General features: G+C 44.0%; 1 protein-coding gene across 1 annotated transcript in view; it reads right to left on the reverse strand.

Annotated features, from left to right (window-relative positions):
- Positions 1–421: 421 nt before the first annotated feature.
- The window catches only part of syde2 (synapse defective 1, Rho GTPase, homolog 2 (C. elegans)), a 51322-nt gene continuing 28657 nt past the window's right edge, over positions 422–23086 (reverse strand). Inside the window, exons 4-8 of the mRNA XM_079575565.1 lie at positions 20838–21961; positions 15063–15189; positions 4471–4652; positions 3814–4045; positions 422–1429 (exon numbers count right to left, since the gene is read on the reverse strand). Coding sequence (XP_079431691.1) covers positions 768–1429; positions 3814–4045; positions 4471–4652; positions 15063–15189; positions 20838–21961 — 2327 coding nt within the window. The 3' untranslated portion in view covers positions 422–767. The remainder of the gene's footprint in view (positions 1430–3813; positions 4046–4470; positions 4653–15062; positions 15190–20837; positions 21962–23086) is intronic.

Genomic DNA, 23086 nt, shown 5'->3' on the forward strand with positions numbered 1-23086 from the left:
TGAGCGGCGACTCTAGATTACAGAGAGGTATGGTCTTCAAACGCATCCTGTTTAAGAATTATGCAATAGTGTTTGGAGTCTTTTTGCTCGGGTCTGTGAGTTAATCTTATGTTATAGAGCTCTTTCATGGCAGCAGCTGTTTCTCCTGTACTTCCGCCATAAGCACCAACTGTAATAATAACACATCACTACACTGCCTCATAAGTGCATCATTGTTGAATAATATTTACTGTTTCATACCTCAATAAAAAGCTGTCTGCTGTTCGAAGAGGAACTTTACCCCAAAACACAAATCTTCACAGGTGACTTCATCACTAAACTGTCCTCACTGGACAGATACTGGGTTGTCCAGCTCGAGCAGATTTTCTAGGTTTCTTTTTAATTTGAGTGTGGAAACATTAAGATTAAAATTACTTCAATAATATTTTGGCCAGTAATTTGTTGGGAAAGATCATAATGTTTTAGGGTGATTTTCCTCCTGACATACCACCTTCACACAATTAAGGCACCTTTTAAAACCCCTGAGGGGTTAATGGGTTCTTCTAATAAGAAGAGCAACAATAACAACATGGAACGCAATCAACAACAAAGACAAGTCACATTGAACATTTGGAATGTCTATGGGTCAGATACCAGAAGTGCCTCATTCTCATATTTATGTAGCAGCACTCACACACACTGTCCCAGGACAGTCTCAGTGGAAACACTGTGGCTTTATCCGAAAGCACCTTGATTGTGGTAGAGGCCTGTCTTTCCCTCTCAGTGAGTCAGTATCCCATGTTGAGCTTGTTCTTGTTGAGCTCTCTCTCCAGGTTTCCTATGAGCGTGTCAATGCTCTCTTGTAGGTCTCGCAGGTTCACCCTGTTGCTCAGCACAGGACTGATGTCCTGGATCTTCATGAAGGCCTGGTACGTGTGCTCTTTGGGCCGTAGGGGGAGGATGTGCTCACACAGTCGATCCTGCTGTTCCTCTGTTTGCTGTCCGAGGTCTGAAGTGTCTGGTTCGTTCTGGACCTGAGTCTCCTTCACTTCCTCAAACTCAGTCTCCAGACTGGGGGCTGTCTCCTGCTCCACATGCTCCGAGCTGTGATCTGACCCACTCACAATGTTTATGTCCTCACTTCTTTCTTCTGCTGGACCATCATTATCCTCAGAGGCCACATCATCGTAGTCAGCCTCCTCCTTACAGGCAGGGGGCAGCAGCTCAGCGGGGAAGTAGTTCTCCCCACAGCCGCTCCAGTCGCCAGCGTAACGGTTACTGGGACTGTCCAGTCGGCCGGGTTTGGGCCGCAAAACACCAGCCATCTCTGCTTCGGAGAAGTTCAACACCTGGGGGCGCTCTTTCCTCCGCCGTATGGCAGGAGCAGATAGCAGGTCAGAGGAGGCTGGGATCACAGGGGGCTCTGCTGACTGGCCTTGAGGATCCACAACTAAGCAAGAGAGGAAGCAAACAAAACATAAATAATTACAATAACAACATCTGGAGTCAATTTTCTGTACAGAAACACTGGAACTCATGCATTTTTAATTTTTTGATTATATAATCTATATGTGTGATGTACAAACCTGAACAGAAGTGCTACATGTCATGCCCAAACCACACCAAACCATGCTCCAAACCTCTGCACTCTGTCCCCTTTTTACCCACTGCTGAAAATGAACTTGTATTGCTCGATACTGAACTTTGATAAGCACTCCAATCCAAAGCACACGGCCTATTACCTGTCTGTCAATCTACACTGGACATCACTAGCTCTCTCTTACTGCATTAGAAAAGGACAAAAGAGTACCATATCAAAACAAATGTTAGTTGTTAATACTGTTAGTGTTTCGAGAGGTCATACGCCAAAGCCTTTAACAACAACACAGAACTAATCAGACGCTGCTATTTCATTCTAGACATGATTCACTAATTTTAATTATTGTCTGTGCAAATCTGTCAGTTTAACAATAGACAAAGTAGCATTTATCTCTAAATGCTATTAAGCGTTGCTGTCAGTATAGAGTTGCTTACATGTACACTTTGCAAATGATTAGAGATTTCCCGTAGGAGCAATCCTGCTTTTTCTTTTTTTTTTTTATGTTTTGGCACACTTGAGGTCAAAGCGCAACAAAAGAAGTGGAAGTCTGGCTGTGTGCGTGTGAGAGGTGTGAAGAGCCCGCTGAAAATATCCCATAATGGTTGTGAAATGCTAGGGTGAAGCTTTGGGGCCTGAGGGCTAAGGTTAAGACTGGAATGCCTTTAATTATAGTCCAAAAATCCTACACTGCAAACCCAAGTCGACGCAGGAAATATGTCAGAAAATGGTAAACAAAGGCTAAAAATCTGGACGTAAGCTTGGTCAAGGTTAATACTGTAACTCCAAACCGTCGAGGAGGAAGTCACGAGCAATCACTTTTTTGTTAAAGCACCACTTGCACTTAACTAAGCTGTCCACACTTATGGGATTTACAACTGCTTCATTCAGCTGCCACCCTCGCGTCATCGCCCTTGTTTTAGTGGATGTAAAGGGAGGAATGGGGAGGGTGCCCAGTGTGGTGGTTAGCACAAAATTGGCCCAATGTGGGACCTGGAGGATGCAAGTTAAACTTAGACGGCGGGCCAGACACAGAGTCAGTGATCGCCCCAGACAAAGTTCAGCAAATCTGGTGACGACTGCACGTTACGGGGATTAACTCTAAAATGTGGCAACGCAAGGATGTGTTTTTCAGAAACCGGCCTGTCTCTGCATTTTGAAAAGAAAAAAACGTATTAGCAAAATTTGAATTATATGTTTTGAAGATCTAATCTCTAATCATAAAAAAAAAAATCGAATAAAATGATTGTTGCAGCCCCCATTGATCAATCTGAAGAGCATGCAGGTGGCTAATTCCCAGTTCAGCCTATCTAAGCCCCTTCATTTGTCAGGAAGAGCCGGCAGCTGCAGCTGGTGCGAGTAGCTGGACAGAGGGACAGACAGACAAATGCCCTGGACTGAATGAAGTCGGTTCTGGTAAATTTATCTTAAGACACACAGTGCCCCGCCTCACAGTTTGGTTTACATTGGGGCTGACAGACTGCACTCCGATTGGCCCGAGCCCTGAGTGATGAAGCACGTTGTGGAGAGTTTTGTGTAAGACCAACAGATGGTGACCGCAGGCTATCAGCTGTGCTCATGCCAGTGGTGGAACCTCAAGGATCAAAGCAGGCCGGTTTATAGCAGGCAGGCAGGCCACAGCAGCTACAGCGGATACGCATCCTCTCATTGTACAAACCAGCACGACAGTGGGTTCCAGAGGGTTTTCAGGCCTCTGTTAACTGCTACTATGATGTTAGTCCAGGCTCTCAGCTGTCCAGGAACGGTCCATTACAGACTGGATTTCGACTGGACAGGGTTGGTTGAGTTGAGGACATTCCACTTCTATCTTTTCAAGCTTCTTATCGCTCTTATAGTCAAAATAAAAGACTACAGGACAGAGTAAAGCATCCTCAACTCAACCAGCCCAGTCCAGTCAAAGGTATTTTAAAATAAATGTACAGTGCTTATTCGACAATGGTAATCGAAATAAAAACTCAACTCAGCTAAAATGTTATAGTGCCATAAGAATTCAGACTCTGTGACAACTGCAGAACCATTCATAAAAGATTAGGTTCCATTCATTGCTCCTGACACACACAAGTAGAGCCCCGCTACTATAAGCCTGAGTGAAGGTTTTTAAGAATAAAAAAAGATTCCCTCAAACCTCAGCGTAATAACAAAGTAAACAGAGGGGTGTGGACGCTTCCTGAACCCACTGTGCTGTATTCCCTGATGCAGAAGCCTTTGCTAATCACCTGGCCAGAGCTGCAGCAGGTAGTGCAGGACCTCGATGTGCTTCTTGAAGTGCAGGGCGCTGGCCAGCTCCTCTGAGTCGATGAAGACGCGGTTGGAGTGGCAGGACGCCTCCTGACGCTGGCTGAGCAGCACGGGCCCGAAGCACACGGCCAGATTCTGACACGTCATCTTGTTCAACTCGTGATAGGACGCCACCAGCTTCAGGTGGTTCAACAGCGTACGGAGGGTCATCTGATGAAGCAAATACAAACGCATTTAGATATTAATGCTTTTCATAAACAATCGGTTGTTGTCAGCATTTTACTCACTTGCAAATGAATAAAAGGGGGAAAAATCATTGCCCTCTGAATGCGAACATAGCTTTTCTCTCGTCAAATCTGACTCAAGTTGAACAAGTAGTGTTTATATCCAAAGTCCTATCATCAACTACTTGCTTTCTCCTTGCGCCATTATTTAGTGGTGAAGGAAATGACAGTGGTTTTGTGTGTGCCACCACAAGCAGTTACTAATGTGACACTAGGTTATAATCACAGCAGTCATTGATAACCTTATCATTATGGTCTGCTATTCTCTTTGCCGCAGTGATGCCGTTCTGCTCCACAGGGGGCAGTGTTTTGAGCCACGTGCGCATTAGCAGTGCAGCTGGTCTGCCTCACCTTCTCGATGTCAGGCAGGATGTCCAGCAGGCCCACCGTGTGCTCGGAGTCGGCCAGGTCGTTCTCACAGCCTGTGGCCCCCATCCGCAGTGGCCTCAGAGCCATGGACTCCAGCACGGCTTCATACAGCTGCTTGTTGATCAGGGGGAAGGGCAGCTCGCGCAGGTAGTCCTTCAGCACACCTGCACACGGACAAAACCATAGCAGCATGTAAGACATATGAGGTAAAACAACAATGGTCAGATAGTGCTTTTAACTCCTGCAGGATGTCCATACTTCATTTTATTCTGTAAGGTTATCAATGCAATAACATGCATTGAATCAAATTAATATCAGACATGATATAAACATTTGTAAAAAACATTTAAAGGGATATTTCAGGATTTTTGACATGGGGCCTCATTTCCTAGTTATCCAGAGTGTTGCTGATTTCTGGAGATGTTTTTCTTTTTTTAATTCATTCAGTCCTTATATTTGTGCTAGGCTAGTGCTAGGCTAGTGCATGTCTATGGTAGCTAGTAGCCTGCATTAAAAACAGTCTGACCCAAGCACAGTGCACCTGAGGCAAATCACTTATAACACCATTCTACCAATATAAATGCCTGTGTTGACTGAATATTTTTTTAATATAACCATTTTGCATTTAAAATAACTTATATTTGAGCAGCATCAGCTTCCTGGTTGTAAGATACGCAGCGCCGGAGTGATCTGCTAGGAATTCACAAAGGGGCTTTCTACAAATAAGATATGGTAACGTGTGGAGGACTACCCCAGGTTTTTAATGCAGGCTACTAGTTACAATAGACATGCACTAGCCTACCACCACTAAACTCTTCAAATATAAGGACTGCATGAATATAAAAATATATATATATATCCAGAAATCAACAACACTCTGGATAAAATGAAGCCCTATGTCAAAAAACCTGAAATATCCCTTTAAGCACTTTTGCAACACTTTTTGTTTATGCCAGTAGTGGACTGATGTGTGACCCACTGTCTGACGCAGAGGCCTCGCACCTGTGACCTCCAGTCTCTCTCAGTCCATACAAAGGCCCAGAGTAAACATGAAACCCTTGCCGTCTGTCTGTGCTAAGCCCCTGAACTATCGCAGGCATGTCTTTTCATCAAAAGGCAGCCGAGAATAAATACCAGAATAATAAAAAAAACTGTTGGCAGTGGGACAGCTCTTTGTGGCGAGTGTCTCTCCTCTCAGTGCTCAGTGTGGAGTCGCATCAGTTTACACACCAGGCTGCAGGCTGGGTAATCGGCCGCACTGGCACAGGGCCAAATCAATATGATTATACCTAAATACGATCATAATCATAAGAAAATGTACTTATTCAACAATATACAATAAAACTAGTTGCAATATTTCTGACATACTGCGATTAGAGTCTATTATTAACACTACTCACTGCTGTTTGCTATGTTACAATCTGTTACTGTTCAAGTGTGTTTGTTACAAATGCCAGAATCCTGTCATCAGCCACTTGGCCTCAGCTGTTTGCCTCGAAGCACTCCAAGCTCTCAAAGCTAGTAAATACTTTTAAACAAAGCTTCAAGTTCTATATATTTTTACATTTTGTCACTATATTTGTTGAGTTGCTTCTCCGAATCCCAGCGTTAGTTAAAGCCCCTCGTGTTAGCTCGAGGTGTTTGCCCTTTTTTTGCATCAGCCTGCTATTTACAGCCGACTACAATGAGATTGAGTGTAAATCCTCCGACATGATCCCCTCAGCCCTGGAGCGCAGAACGGAGAGCACAACTTAACGCGCTCAGGTTTTAATCCTAATTAGTCTCCACTGTGTTTTTAAAAGACGCCTTAACACTTTTCCCTTGGCCAAAGATCTATCACCCACACTTTTAAATGAACACGGGGCTAAACGCCGGATACATGCGTGTGATTTTCAACGTGATCAGCAGCATGTTGACTGTGTTTAGTGAATGAAAGCAGCCACTACATTTTTTTGGTATAGTGCTACACTACAACCCCCAGAGTAGCATTAGGTCAGTAGCTTCACAGTGACTCTCAAAACAAACAAATTGTCTGAACTTGTTATGAGAAGGTTTAGTGAAGAGCCTGAGCAGCTTCAGTCTCCACGGGGCTAAAAATGTGTATATTCAATTGCTTTTGTGCATAAATTAGCGGTTAAAACATGTATCTTTGGCTCATTCCTAACAGTAACATCCAGTGGCAGTCACTACATAATGATAGGTCTGCAAACACATCAATAATAAGTGACTGATGGGGTTGAAAAAGCGTTTAGTGACAACTCCGCCTTGGATTTCGACACTCGCTCGCGCCCACTCACGCTCGCTGATATGATGGCGCATTCCAGGGAGAGTCAGTGGTGCCTCTGAAAAAGTCAACAACAAGCCAAAGCTCAACATGGACATCCGCGTCTGCCTCCCCCCACCCCTCCGCACTGCGCAGACTGACAGCTCCAGTCAGCGGGGTCATAGACCGATGGCCCCCACAGGCAAATACGCACTTATATATTATAGTGGGTTCAGAAAGTATTCATACTCCTCTGTGAATTCATATTATGTTATTGACACAAAATATTTTTAATTCAGTATCATGATAAATGCAGGCTATTACAGAACGACAGGCACCTTTCTAAAGCCATCAACCATCAATGGACTTGACTATAAGTGGACTTTTTAAGGTTCAGGATCAGCTATGATTGAGAGAGGTCGGCAGTAATTATGAGCTACTTTCTGCTGTGTTCCCTGCTTTAATCTGCAGTTCTGTGCCAGCATGTTCTCATATCTTCATCACTATGAAGAGAATGTGATAAGCCACCATAGGCTGATTGCTTCAACAGATTTCAGAGGAATCTTTCACGAACATCTCGTGGCTTCCTGATGTCAATCTTTGCTTCAACTTTCCTCCGAAGATAATAATAATCAGCATGTTTCATCGCCAGGAGCATTTTCTTTGCCTGGAAGCTACACAAACCATGAGGAATGGAATGGCACATTTTTTGACGGGCTCATGTCAGTGGGTGAGTCACTCAACACAAAACAACTGATTATCAACACGTTTTCCTATATTTTATCAAGCGCAAAATCAGACGGGCGGTCACGATCATATGTATAATGCCATATCATCACATTGGTCACAATTCTGGACTCAAAAAGAAGGTTTTGTCACAGGGCATCTGACATACACATTTGAATCATACTTAGTCCCAAGGAGGGCAAAATTTTGTATTTTGTCAGTATGGAGAATGTTTTAACCTCCAAATATCATATCGTGTCATATCTCATGACAATACTGCAGTTTGGCTACTATCAACATTACACACGTGCGTGACTTTGAGTGCCGTGTACGTGCTTTGGCTCTGAAACAGGAAGGAGGCTGTTATGGGTAAATCATCAGCCCGCCATGAGTCACTGATTGTGTTTACTTGTGTGTGACTTGTTTGGTGCCTTCACACAGACAGCGCTCATGCGCCCAGGCCTGGAGAGTGTCACTCTCATATCAAGGTCACGGCGAACAGGTGTGCAGAGCTGCAGGTGGAACACAGACAAGACGGCACGTCCATCGCCAAGCTGCCCTCGCCGAAGACTGGCATAAGGCCCACTGCACTGCTAAAGGATCGTTACTTTCAGCGAGGGCAGAAATAATCACACAGCTTTTCATTTACTCGCCTGGTGCTATGTTATAGCTACACACAGCCTGACAACAACAAAAAGCACGATCACATGCTCATACTTTGTTGGACCGCCTTTAGCTTTGATTGCAGCACACATTCGCTGTGGCACTGGTTCAATAAGCTTCTGCAATGTCAGCATGTCCAGTGCTGCATTAAGTTTTCACCAAGATTTTGACCAGTGCGCAAAGCCTTTTCCAGCACATCCCAATTCGGGTTTAGATCTTAAAGGGGAATTATGCAACTTTTTATGTAAAAAAAAAAAGTTGATATTTGTACGCAATTGACCTTGTAGTGACCCAGCAGTCATCATGCCGCCTTTACTTTCCATCACAGTGGTCTCTAGGCGCTCCAGGATCAATGGTTTGGAAGGTTTTTGATGCTAACGGCCCGCACACATTTCTTCTAACTTTTTTTTACACATAAAAAGTTGCCTTAGAGTCAATCCATGTGTGAAAATGATGTCTCATGCTCCCTGAGCCACTCTTTCACAATGTGAGCCTGATGAATCCTGGCAATGTCCTCTTGGAATATGTTGATGCCATCAGGGAAGAAGAAATCCATTGATGGAATAACGTGGTCATTCAGGATGTGATCACATTCTTTGGGCTCATAGTGACGCTGAACCCAGACCTGAACAACTGCAGCGCCCCCAGACCAGAGCAGTTGATGACTTATATATTTTTTTTGATCAGGCAGTGTATGTGTTTCATAATCATCCAAAATTGATTTCTATTATAACATTGGAACTGCCCTGGTTTACGGCTAACACCGACTTTATTTGCTTCTAATTTTGGTACTGAAAAGTTTGAGAACCATACAGAGTAATCTTTGGTTGACAACTACAACATTTGTTGAATATCAAAACAATAGTGTGGATTTATAGACATTGTATAGACTAACGGGTCAATAAAACTAAACAATAATGAAGAGAAGAAACCAGTGATACATATGGAAAAACATTTCGCCAATATTGGAATCATTGTTGCCAATAATCAGAGCAAAAAGCTGTGACATACATTTCTGCAATAATCCACATACAAAGGTGTTGAGAGTTCATATTATGAATACACAAACAAACCAGGTTCATCAACAGTGCTCACTCTCTCCAAACCACAGCCAACAATGTCCAATTACAACTACAGACCATTTTGATGTAAACATTTTCTTTTTCTTTTTTTTTTGCTCTATTCTCTTCACAGTTTCAAATGTGCCACCAAACACTACAAGGCACACAATGCACCGGGGCACGGCTACCTCCGACCCCTTGTTCAAACAAAGCTGAGGGTCAGTCCTCTTGTGAGCGCCACGGTCCGCGCCTCTCCGGGAGAACAAACGGGGGTCTGTTCATGCGCCCCGGCCCCTCCCTCCTTTCCTCCCGCCCTGCGTGCACGTCCCATTCCCCCCCCCCCCCCCCCCCCCCCTACACCCACCCCTCTGCACTGAGCGCCTGTGTGTCCAACTGCGCAACTCCCCATCACTCACTTTTTTTTTTTTGCACGGTAGCGAAACGAGGGACGAGGGGCGCTTACCATAATGATGCAACAACACATTGCCCTTATCGCACTAATTTTTCGCTGACATGCACAAAAATTAGTGAGAAGAACCATATGTTACATTTTTGTTGCCTTTATCATCCTTGTTTTCCTGTTATACGAAGAATCCAGGCTAATTGCACAACGAAGAATCAGTGACATTCCAACTTATTCCAAAAAACGGACCTCAACGGACCTCAAAACCCCAAGCATGTTCAGAAATACATTTGACAAACACCTTTTTCAACCCCTGACGCCCACGCTCGGACCTCCGGGGCAATGGTCTGCCTGTGTGTGTGTGTGTGTCTCCCCGGCCCGGGCAGGGTTCAGCTAATCCCCCATGCGTGAGCCAAATACCATCTGTGTTTGTTCGGCAACAAAGGGGGCACTTGTTAATGACTTTCCATGTCTTCACTGGAGTTGTGGAGAAGGTGGGGCGGGGTGGCAGCGACAAGTCAGCGAGCTACGGAAAAGACGAGTCAGGCAAGGCCAATAAAGGAGCGCGAGCCGGGATCAATAAACGGCAAGGGAGAGAAAAAAAGCTGAACCGACTTTCGCCCCAAAACTTCCCAAACTGTATTTATGTACTTGCCCAACTTCAAGCACATTCACTGAACAAACTCCTTGTACTCGTCCCCCCTCGTGTTACTCCATTTACAATTCAATCAGCTGAAACAAAAAGTGAATGTTTTCCACTTCAGGACCGTCAAATCCCGTTTTCTCCAAACCGCTCTGACTCCAGGTGCTATTACTGCCACGGAAATTGGCTCTAAACCTGACGATCCAAAAGCCCCACAGTGGAGATTGCCATTTCATTTACTGTAACTACATTTCCTAATATGCTAAAACTACCAATACTTCTACCCAATGTATGTATTCATGCATATGCAAGGTACCAGGGTTAATAGGGTTACCTTCAGAAAGAAAGGATCCGCGCTCTAACCCGACCACGCATTGTCACACACAAAAGCCAGAATCCATCAACAACACAACAGTAACGTCTCTAAAACCGTCTCAAGATAACGATGTTTGTCTTGGGTTTTTTTCACCGTGGGCGGCTCACATCGTCCAACCACCCTCTGTGTCTTCTCCGTCTGTTGTGACTTGAAACAAAGAGGGCTCGCGATCTGAAACAATGACGGCCCGCGCATTGGCCGTGTTTTGCAAGCTTTACACCGAACTTTGACCCCGGCCATAATCCCTTTCGCTACATCCGCTTTCGAATTAGGCGTGTGACACTCCAGCGCTCTTGGTGCATCAGTCCGCTGTTCACTTATTAGCTCTGAGAGGAGGAGGAGGAGGAGGAGGAGAGTGCCCTAGCAGTCATACAAGCTAGAACTCACATTATACAACTTACATTACATTATATTTTCCGAAAAGGGTTATTATGATTATAAGGTCGACCGTTTTTTTTCCCAAGAAGCAAGACATTTTCCAACTATTTTCCAACTAAATCCCAGATGGACATATTTTTTTGCTCAAACCATAAAAACCTCTCCTCTTCCTCCCTTCCCCCCTTTCCTAGCTCGGTCCCATCTGCAACAGCAACTCCGCTAGGCAGAGCGAATTTAGGCAGCAAAGCAAAAACCAACAATCCGCACTGGTGCTGGGCCTTTTTTCCGAAGCCGCTCAACTGTTAACTGTGTTCTTTGGCCTTCCCTGCAAATGCACGCCGATCAAAGCAGGCATGATCGAACGACGCCTATGCGGGGCCTCTTCCCAAAACCAACAGCGGCCCGCACAATGCCCAGGGGTTTCTGTGGTCTTCCTCTTTTCGGTGGGAGAGCGGCGAGAAAAAATCATGACCAAGGCGTTTTTTTTTGGGGGGGGGGGGGACAACACGGTCGCCCGCCCCCTCTATTTGTCGCTCGGTTGGATTGATTACTCAATGCCGTGACATAGCCGTTTGTGTGGTGGGTAAAAGGTTAGCTGTGACACACCGCGTCCATTTTGCATTCACTGTACGAGGAGGCAAAGTGCAGACTTATTTGAATATTATTGCATTATGTCAATTAGGGTTGTTCCAGTAGCCTACCTTTTTTTTTTTTCAGCCACGACTCGCATCTGTGGGCTCTTATTGAGAGAAATACAGTATAGGAAAAAGTCCATTGACAGTCACCGATATTGATACCAGAAAAATCTGTGATGCTGACATTGAGTATCAATACAATCCTCATCAAATCTATGAACAAGTAAAAGATCCCCTTACTTTCTTTGCTGCTCTTTCCGCCTCCGCTCATGCAACTTGTTAATATAAAATAAATGCCTCATTTGAAAGCTAAGACCTACAAAACTCATCTAAATGGATCTTTTTCCTCGCATTGTTGGCACCTTTTGGAATTTTTTTGACCGCTTTTTTGGTGGGTTTTCGTCACATTTTTTGCCACATTTACATTGCTTTTTGTCACTTTTCTATTGCTGTTTTGTGGCTTTTTTTCCCCCTCATTTTTTCCTCCCTTTTTTGCTGCTTTTTCGTAACTTTTTTCACTTTATTAGCGCTTTTTTTTCCCCATCCTCATTTTGTAGTCTGTTCATCACTATTCACATGGTGTCTCCTGTCCCACTCCCCCTCGGGAGTGCCTGTCTAGATCGAACGGAGGAACCTGGGTGAACGGAGGAACCTGCATTCTGGAATCTGAGGACTGGATGGTCTGTGATCTTGGCCCGTCTGCTGAGGGATCCTTCGGCCCTGGGTCTCTATAGCCTGTCCGTCCATGGGAGTGGATCTCTCCTTCTGTGGTTTTCCCCAAGGTTTCTCTTTTCTCCCGCCGGGTTTTTGACTTTTTCCTTGCCGTGCTGGAGAGTCTAAGGACGGGGCACGCCCACGCCGCTCGTCGCTACCTCCTATTGGACATTATATTTGGCTGGATTCACCTGAACTTTTAATTGTCATATTTATTGCTCTGTTTTATTGCCTTGATGTTTGGTGCAGCCCTGTGAGGCGACTTCTGTTGTGATTTTGGGCTATACAAAACCATTAAACTTATTTTCGTCGCTTTTTTCAAGAAGCTTTTAGATTTGTGTAAAGCCAAACTGGAGAAAATGTGCTCAGTTCAGATGGGGGTTAAGAGGTTAAATCCTACTACTATTGATAATACTTCGACAATATCAATTTCTGACACAACAACTACTAAAGTGACTGATGTCTTCACAATCCCCGCCCCCTGTATTTGTCACTTGGTTGGACTGATTGCTCAAAGTGCATCAGGTTGGCTCAGCTGTAACTCACCGGTTCCATTATAATTTACTGCATAAGGAAGCTGCAGGTTAGCAACACGTGACAAGCACTTCAATTAGCAAGCTTTACGGCAGCGTTTTGACAAAACAAATTTAATCTTCGCAGCATTCAGGAAATTGGATACAATGTAGACCCCACCCCCTCCCCACCAACGAGCGTCCAACGTAAGGAAACATGCCTCAACTCAAATGCTCCGACGTAAAGAATGGCCTGAATGTATGGCACGGTCTGCATGTGTGGGCGCTTCCCTCCGGGTGCTGCCGCCGCTGTGTCGACTGGAGGTATGCTTTAACCGCGCCGTTACGCAGCGCTGCACATGTGCTGACCTATCCGCAGAGGACGCACCGGTCCAGGCACGTTTTACGGAGGACAAACAGTGTAGCATTCACTGCCCACAGATCAATACTTAATCTCTGTTTGCGTCTGGAACGGGGCGCACACTTCATTTGTTGCTGCAGAGGATTTTTGTTCTGTTTGAGAAGTTCAGGCGCGAAAAGGGATGGCATAGCTGAGTTTTTGGGGACTACAAACAGAATGAAAGCAGAACCCACAAGTTCAAAACGTTAGTTGTGGTCCAAATAGTCCGGTTCACTGTGTAATTTTTGTGGAAGGGGATCAAAAGTATACATTTTTGAAAACTTGAATAAATAAGCAATCAGAAAAACAATGTTTCCATTTGCTCTGATATGTGGTGATAATTACATTTATATAGGAGTAAAAAATGCAGAAAATCCCATTTGGTTGTTCCAATCAAAAAGTCAATGAGTCATATGTTTCATGGAGTTACCATAGCGATGACCAGAACTCCCCATTTACTAAATTGTATAATTGCACAATTTAACCAAATGACCAAAGCAAATGGAAACATTGTTTTTATCATTGCTTATATCATAAGGTTTCCAAAAATATAGTTTTCATACTCTCCCATAACAGTGGAAATCTAAACATAGTGAACCAGACTAGAACTCATTCCAAACTTTCCTAACATGTTTGTAGCATCCCAATTCTTTACAGAGACGGATTTACAGGCACATTTCACAACTTGCATGGCCACTTTTCAGGGTCACTTTCACAGAAGTGCGAGAAAACCCGCTTGTAACTTTACAACATTGATACAAATGCTTTATTATTAGATGCACATTTTTTCCCCCCACAAATGTCTGAGTTTACAGTATACTAAAGGAGGGCAAAAAAAAGTGTTTTGTTCCCCTACTAGACAATATGCTCTCATATTTCTATATTTTTCTCGTCTTTCCTGTATCCGTTTGTTCAAGTTATGTTAAACTTGTTCAAATCTCATTTAAAAAAAAAAAGGATTTATGGAAAATACTGTCCATTTGTGGCCTTATGTTGCCCCTTTCTCAACTGTTTAAGATGTGTTTCTGTCACCACTGGTAGGTTGTTTCTGTCCATTGAGGATGGGGATGGCTTTTCTTCACCTTCTTGAATGTGCTCTCTTTTTATAATCCAGAACAACTCTGTACTATAAAATCCATTGGCATATGGTCCTGCACTAGCTTAACACACAGACTGCTTTTTCACAGCCTGGTCTTTATAAACCGCACAAATCATATCAAATCAAAACATACTGTACTCCTAGAAAAGTAAATCCTTTGTGCTTAGTTCTTATGTAACATACAATAAGAGCTACACCAGGCAGCACCGGCGTCATAAGACCTGTGCTGGAACATACAGTGCCCTTGCTAATTGGCACATTGTGAGGATGTAGGAAACTTCACAATTTTGTTTTTGAGGTTTTCTTTTTTTTTTTTTTATCCCAACTGGGCTTAGACTGAGTGTACCCGTCTTGGGTACAAATTTGACACACGTCTTTTGAGGCTGATCCGTGTCACGCCTATCCATTCGTGACTGTATAATTTCCTGTTTCTTATCTTGACACATGACTTTGATAGCTGAACTTACTGTGAACTACCGAGGTGGATTTTTAAATTTTACAGCGGGGGAAACCGGGGCTCCCGGAGGAAACCCACCCAGATCCAGGGAGAACCGGCAAATTCGGCAAAGAAAAGCCCCGGTCAGGCCACGATATGCCAGGAACAATATCTATCTGACTTCCCGGTTCAAGCATACAGTATGTCAATAATAAGGGAGGAGGGCACTGCATGCATGGCTTCTTGTGCGTATTGATTCCTTTACCTGTGATAACGTTGATGTCTGGGTAGGTGTTTTCGCACAGCTCCACTCCATGGCTGTCTCTCTCGAAGGCTTCCCGGAGCTCCTTCTTCACAGCAGCGGAGCCACACAGGCGGTAAAGGCCCACCACCTGCATATTGCACACACACACACGCACACAAGCACGTAAGGGACACACTAAGACACAAGTAGGTCAAATAAACACCAGAGTCTGAAGAGTTAATACACTCGACTGGGCTGCAGACATTTTTACAACCCTATTGATAAAGCTCAGCCTGTGGACTCAAACAATGGCCTGGTGAGAAGCAAAAATGCTTTCAAAGAACAGGTTGCCCAAAAAAGGTACCCGCAAGACGTATAATGTGTAAATAAATCGTATCAACTACCTTCTCTGTCTACTATAAGGGATATTGGATACTGCTGATGTTACTGCCACAGTCATGTTTGAAAATAGTGGAATGAATCAGTAACATTTTCAGAGCACTGAGATAAAGAAGTAAGTACTGCTACATGTAGAACTGATCTGATTCTGATATTTTTTGTTGACTTGCTGTGGTTAGGATCGGAAACTATGCTTAATTTCAGAAAACGTTAGGCGGTTTCTTATCTCTGCCTTCGGAGCCACTTTGTTCACAAACATAAGCTCGGCCCAAAAGTGTAAAATTCACCCATTTTAGATACTTAAATCAATGGTCTCCTTCAAACCGACCCAGGCAAGACAGTATCTGTGTTGTGCCCAAGTTAAGTACACTCCGCGGTGCGATAAAAGTGTCACATTCACAAGACCGAACGGATAAACAGGCAGCTACTTAGGCCTCAAATAGACAGTGCTGCTTTTAAAATGGAAACTCTGAGCAAAATGTTTCTTCAGCCAGGCCCCGAAGTTTGTCCTCCAGCAAGTCGCCACAGTGACATTTGATAGTTGAAAACTCTCTCTCTCTGTCTCTTTCGCCTTGCTTGTTAGGTTGGAATTAGTCCTGGCTTCAGAGCAGACATACCATAATTTCTCCTACATGTGTCTGTCTGGTATGTGGCGTCGCGGGCCAACTGGTGTGGTTGCCCGGGTAACGTGTTAAGTCAGTGGGCTGTGAATGACACAGTGGGTTCAGGAAGTATTCAAAACCTTCTGTTTATTACTATGTTATTATGTTGAAGCGAGGGGTGGACACTGCAGGTTGGCTTGGTCAAACAATGGAGGGTCGAGGCCAAATTAAAGCACCCTTTTCAGCAAGTACATCTTATAGATTTAACTCCATCTGTCAACGGGCTTTTTTGGATGCAAGGCAAGGCAAGGCAAGTTTATTTGTAGAGCACAATTCATACACATGGCAATTCAAAGTGCTTCACAGTTGCATAAATACAAGAAAGCAAATAGAATCAATAAAAAACATCAACATAAAACTAATCAATTACAGTAAGAGGCAAGAGTGTAGATAAAACACTTTCAGTTATATGCATTTTTAAGTCTTTTGCTCTGTCTTGAGCACTATATTAAGTCTTGTTTTGACTTGCTCTGTCTTGAGCACTATTTCGCTCTGTCTTGAGCACTATTTTTAAGTCTTGTTTTGACTCGCTCTGTCTTGAGCACTATTTCGCTCTGTCTTGAGCACTATTTTTAAGTCTTGTTTTGACTCGCTCTGTCTTGAGCACTATTTTTAAGTCTTGTTTTGACTCGCTCTGTCTTGAGCACTATTTCGCTCTGTCTTGAGCACTATTTTTAAGTCTTGTTTTGACTCACTCTGTCTTGAGCACTATTTTTAAGTCTTGTTTTGACTCGCTCTGTCTTGAGCACTATTTCGCTCTGTCTTGAGCATTATTTTTAAGTCTTGTTTTGACTCGCTCTGTCTTGAGCACTATTTTTAAGTCTTGTTTAGACTCACTCTGTCTTGAGCACTATTTTTAAGTCTTGTTTTGACTCGCTCTGTCTTGAGCACTATTTCGCTCTGTCTTGAGCACTATTTTTAAGTCTTGTTTTGACTCGCTCTGTCTTGAGCACTATTTTTAAGTCTTGTTTAGACTCACTCTGTCTTGAGCACTATTTTTAAGTCTTGTTTAGACTCGCTCTGTCTTGAGCACTATTTTTAAGTCTTGTTTTGACTCGCTCTGTCTTGAGCACTATTTCGCTCTGTCTTGAGCACTATTTTTAAGTCTTGTTTTGACTCACTCTGTCTTGAGCACTATTTTTAAGTCTTGTTTAGACTCGCTCTGTCTTGAGCACTATTTTTAAGTCTTGTTTTGACTCGCTCTGTCTTGAGCACTATTTTTAAGTCTTGTTTTGACTCGCTCTGTCTTGAGCACTATTTCGCTTTGTCTTGAGCACTATTTCTGTCTTGAGCACTATTTTTACTTGCTCGTTCACACAAAGTTACCTCCTTCTCCTCTGGACATCAACATAAAATTAATCAATTACAGTAAAAGGCAAGAGTGTAGATACAATACTTTCACTCATATGCACGGGCAAAAAGAACTGTTTTCAGCCTGGATTTGAACATTGTGAGAGTTGAGGCCTGTCTCACTTCCTCGTGAAGACTGTTCCAGATTTTAGCTGCATGAAACTGAAACGCAGCCTCACCGTGTTTATTATTGACTCTGGATGCAGTACTCATGTCCTCGCAGTGGCATCGACAACGAACAGTGTATCCCCGAAGCTCACACGACAGGGAGAGAGGGCAGCGCAGATTAGCCGGGGATTTAGCTTTGTGCAATAGTAAACACAAGTCACTGGGCACAATGAACAACAAGTCCATTCAGAAAAAAAAAAAAAAAGAAGGGACTCCAAAAGCAGGCGGGGAACAGCTGTTGGCAAAAAAGAAGGGGCTTGTGCTTATGGACTTGTGGCTGCCCGGGCAACACTGCAGGCATTAGAGGGCCAAGCCAATATGCAGAGAATGAGGCAAAAAAGGCCAAACAAAACGAGTTCCGATAGGGGAGGAATGTGAAGGCTTGGTAACGCCAGAGGGTTTCATAATGTGGGGCAAGAAATCTATTAGTATATTACTATGGAACTTACAATGACCCATTTCCTCCCATTTCCAAGCCGTAAAAATCAGACGTAGTTCAAACGCTGGCCTGTTCCTTTAATATTTGACCAATTCACAATATATTAATAAGAATATGATCTAGATGTCCTGCTCAGTGGTTCTTAGTATGTAGATTCCTGGACGTTTCTTCTCAGGTGCAGGAATTGGAGGCACCATAAAGTACTTGTCTCTCAACCTTCACTTCACAATCAATATCTTTTGAGCTCATGCCTTTATTTGTTGCTGAATGACTCATGCGTTGCCTTTTTAGACGCGACCCCTGTTCTGTATATTGACACGAACGCTCCGCCTCACCCCTGCTTCGCTATCTTCTTTCATCACAAACGTGTAGAATCAGCTCCTTGCACTGGGTTACAGATAGGTAGGGTTGACACCGCGCCACGTCCTGAGGGCAGAAAGCCCCACAGGTCGTGTCATTAAAGCAGTCGCGCAGCAGTGTACGTTACAAATGATTATTTAGCTCTTTGATGGAGTCCTGTCCTGAGGGCTGCTCTCGGCTTTTGAGTGCAAGCTCAGAGTGGGTGTTTTGTGAAGAGGCTGCACACAATGTCTGAGCTCTCAAAGGCTTTCTTTTTTTCTTTTTTTCAAAACCATGCATCCCACGGACCTACATGCAGACACATAAAGATGCTCCGACTTGTGAGCTGCCACGTAAAACACACAATTTTGCACCAATGACAGACTTCAAGGTTTAAGCTGCGCATTTAGAGGCATTTATTTCAGGGCTTCTGCGAGACACTGCTGTCCTATGGCCTCCTACATTTGACACAGTGCAGAAACACGCAGTGCTTTTGTGATCTATTGTAATTAAACACAGTACAAAATGTTGAAATTGAAGTGATACCTGATATCTCCCAGACTATGTCATCACTGAATTTGTGTCAGTCTCACGGAGGATTACAAACAAATCAAAGCACCGTAAGTGAAGCAAGAGGCCCTCTGTGTGAGACTTGGAGAGGCCTAATATTTGCCCATCGGCTCCAGGCACTAGCAGCCCCCGGGCATGCCCCCCCCCAAAGTGATCAGTCAGGACCGCGGCCAGACACTTTTACTGCCACTGTCTCAGCTCCAATTAGGCACCGGCTGGCCCTCTGTCTGTCTGGCTTCAAAGAACATTGGAAATGTGGACGCCTCGGACAACACACCGGACTGCACTGGAGATGGTCACATGATCAGTAGAGCACTCTGAGCGCAGCCGCACACCAGTCTATTAACTCAGAGTCTTTCTTTTCTCTATAAAGAAGCCACTCGCCCCGGGACAGCAGCGCCTCAGTGACATCATGAAGAGCGGTACATCTCTTCTATCCTCTCTGCTCTTGCCACTCAGCCAGTGTTACAGCTTGACTGTAGGGCAGAGACAGTCTCACGACATCCAGCGCTGAAAGGAGGCTCTCAGTGTGGGACTATAGCTCGCTTTATTCTACTCTCGCAACAGGAGAACGAAGTCTGTCACAGGGTCAGTGTCCTTTAAATGGAAGGAATAGAACTGAAGATGTCATCATTTGTCCCTTACACATAAAACTACATGTATAAGCCGACTGAATGTGATCATTATTACAGTGTGTATGTAATGTATGTAGGCTAAGTAAAATCCTATACCCCATAAAGGCATTGGTTCCCAACCTTCTTTGCCTTGCGTACCCCTTGAGTTTTTAATGTCTGCTCAAAGTACCAGTTATCTCGAGGGTGCCACCAATTATTTAGAAAATTACTAAACTCAGATTTATTACTATAAGTAGCAGTATGTTGGGTTCAAACTCAGGCTAAAACACTCTTAAATACAAACCTTAAACAGGAAAATGTCACTTAAATGTACTTTTCTTTAAAAATCACATTTCAATGCAATTCAGTTTAATCTCGTAACAGTAACTCCACCACTATGTTGTTGTAAATACTGAATTATGGATGTATTTTCTACCAAATAAAGATAGAGACAGACAGAAGTGGTTCAACAGCCACAAAATACATAAATAACAGAGAATGCTAACCAGAATGCTAACGTTAGCTTCATGCTACAAGCTAACGGCTAACTTCCAGTGTCATTTTTTTTGCTTCTAGTGGACATTAGGGATGGGCGGATCGATACCAAAGTATCGATATATCGATACCAAACGGCTACTTTTTAAGCATCGATATTGGGCAAAAAGTATCAATACTAATTTGCATATGTAAAAGGAGGCGGGGCAGCAATTATCAACACAAAAGGATGATTTATTTCTTTGTTCTGAGCGAAAACAGTCCACAACAGCAAAGGATTGAACTGAGCCAGTCATATCATTCTGGTTTAGGTTCTGTTTGTCATTTAAATATTAATTTTAAATGTTGTTTATGCATTTAATTTCACATTAACATTGTTAAATTAACCAGTTAAAGTAATATAATTTTAATGGACCAATCAATTTTATATAAAATAATCAGTTTTAGAAATGTATATTGATTGAAATACATTCACCCATATGAAATGACCAGTATCGGTATCGGTATCGACAAAAAGACCCCAAAAGTATCGGTATCGTATCGATTCCAAAAAATGTGGCATAAGCTTTGTAAACACATTCATAATGACCCAGTTTTGCCTTGACTTTATTTGTGTGTGCCAAATATGCTTGTAGTCCGCCAGAGAACGCAAAAAAAAAAGAGTGCAAAAATGCGGACTTCCTCCCCCCCACTAGGCCACGCCCCCTAATATGACGCGTTGCCATCTGTATCTATTCATGCTCCAAAATAAAGATCTCACCTGACATCCTCTCTTCTCGATCTCGTTGATACACTTGCGGATGAGCAGCGGCACCATGAGCCCCGTATTCTCTCGGTCCACCACGCGCCACGCCTCCACCCCGAACACCTGTGGCTCCCTGTCCCCGTCCGGGCCGTCCAGCGAGTTCTGCCACTGCTCCATCAGACTCAGCTTCACGTAGATCAGCCCCCTCGGCTCGAGCTTGACCGCCAGCTGGTGCGTCCGCGTCACCCGGAAGAGCGTCGGCAAAAGCACCGTTCCGTGGCAGCAAACCTTATTCCGTCTCGGCGTGGGCTCCCAACTGAACACCACCAGTTTTAAGTGCTGGGCATTCTCCAGTTCGATGTTGAACGTATGGTCCATGTCCAAAAAGGTGGTGCGACAAGTGAGCAGGGCTGTCCGTGCCTTGTTGACCGAGTCCACTTGAATGGCACAGTAGACGTCTCGCGAGTCAATTCTTGGCGGCTTCAAGTCCTCTGCGCCGTAAAAATGCAAGTTCATGAGTCCGGAGATGTACTGGCTGCACTTGGGTTGCTCGGTGAAGCTGTAATGGCGGAAGGCGTCAATGTCCAAATCCATGCCGTTCAGCCGTCCTTCTGTCTCCTTGTTCTTCCCCGCCTTCCCTTCTGAAGAACCGTGCTTCCCAGATTTGGCAACAAGCTCCGGCGAGTCCCCATCACTTAAATACCCTCCTTTACTGGCCGACTTTGAGCTCCCACTACTTTTCTTCTTAGTAAAACTGCTTTGTGTGGATACACTGCTGTCTAGATGGTAACGTGAGATGACGTTTCGACTAGCTGGCCCCCCACCAGGAGCGGATAACCGCGGAGGGCCTGAACTTTGGGAGACACCCTCTGTTACATTGTATTTTGGCGAGTTGGACCGAGGCTCAGGCTGGCTATGTCCATTACTGTTGTTGTTGCTGCTGCTGCTGCTAGGGCCCTTTACGCTGAGTTTGCGGCTGAGTTCGGGAAGCTTCTTCATCTTCATGGAAATCTTGCGCACGGTGCGAGGAGACTTGATCTTGTCGGGGAAAGACCAGTTGATAGAGCTGCTTTTCTTGGTGGGGTTGGGACTTGAAGGTGGGGAGAAGCCAACGGAGATGCTGGGGACTTCCAGGCCATCTACAACAACAAAACAATACATAAAGTGAGTCAACAAATAAGAAACATTGAAAGATTCAGCTCAGTGTCAAATTTTTTAAGGTCCTATACTTGATTTTTTGTTCCGTTTACAAACAATGAAAGAGGGAGCACATTCATTTTGAATTGCTGATGTCCAGTGACTCATTCCTAACTTTCCAAAAGCGTTTCTATGTCAGAACGCTTCTCAGGGTTGAGTTACAGGGTTTCAAGCAGTGTTGAGGGTGACATATTACAAAAGTAATGAGTGTGTTGAGTTAGTGTTAATAATGTGGCACCTCCACCACTAAAAAGGTTTGTCCAATTATCAGGACAACAAGGTCAACAGTCAATTGCCAATGAACCAACATGAAAAACAGCGTCATGATAATCAGCATTTTATTTTAAAGGGGGGGTATTATGCAAAATCGACTTTTTCAAGCTTTACATCATGTTATTAAGTCATTCCCTCATTAAAAACATGCCTGAAGTGTTGCCTTAGCACATTCACGTATTTTCGAGTAATCTGTAAAAACTCCGATGGCAGCCATTTTAGGGATAAAACGCCTGATTCCTTCAGGAAACGCCTCCGACCTCCAGGATACGCCTCCAACCTTTCGTCACCAGCCGAGTAACCAACCACTGCTCCTCAGCAGAACCCCCTCCCCGCAGTGTCTAGCCCTAAGATGTAAACAGAGTCATCATGGAGGATTAGCTTCATGTGTTGTGAACCGGAGCCACAGCAGACTTTTACAAAGACACACATCAGTGTTTCTGTTACCGAAACACCCAGGATTAAAACCGGTGACAAGAACACTTATTTCAGTGTCTGGTTCTGCGCTGGGCCTTGATGATGCACAGAGCCTCCGGAGAAAGCTAATGCTAAGCTAAACCTCGAGTCATCACGTGAAAACGAGAAATATGCACAAATAAAGTCAATAAAACCACCACACACATAAAGAACCGTTTAACAATGATCACACACGGAGCCAGGCTTGTTGATTTGGAAGTTTATTGCTCACATTTCATCTACAATGGGTCATAGCCGAGTGGCTTTCTCCCGGAGCTAACAAGCTAGCCGCGACAAGCTAACGGGAAAATTCACTGAATACAAGCATATTATGCATT

The sequence above is a fragment of the Gobius niger genome, assembly GCF_951799975.1.
Source record: "Gobius niger genome assembly, chromosome: 17".
Classification (NCBI taxonomy): Eukaryota; Metazoa; Chordata; class Actinopteri; order Gobiiformes; family Gobiidae; genus Gobius; species Gobius niger.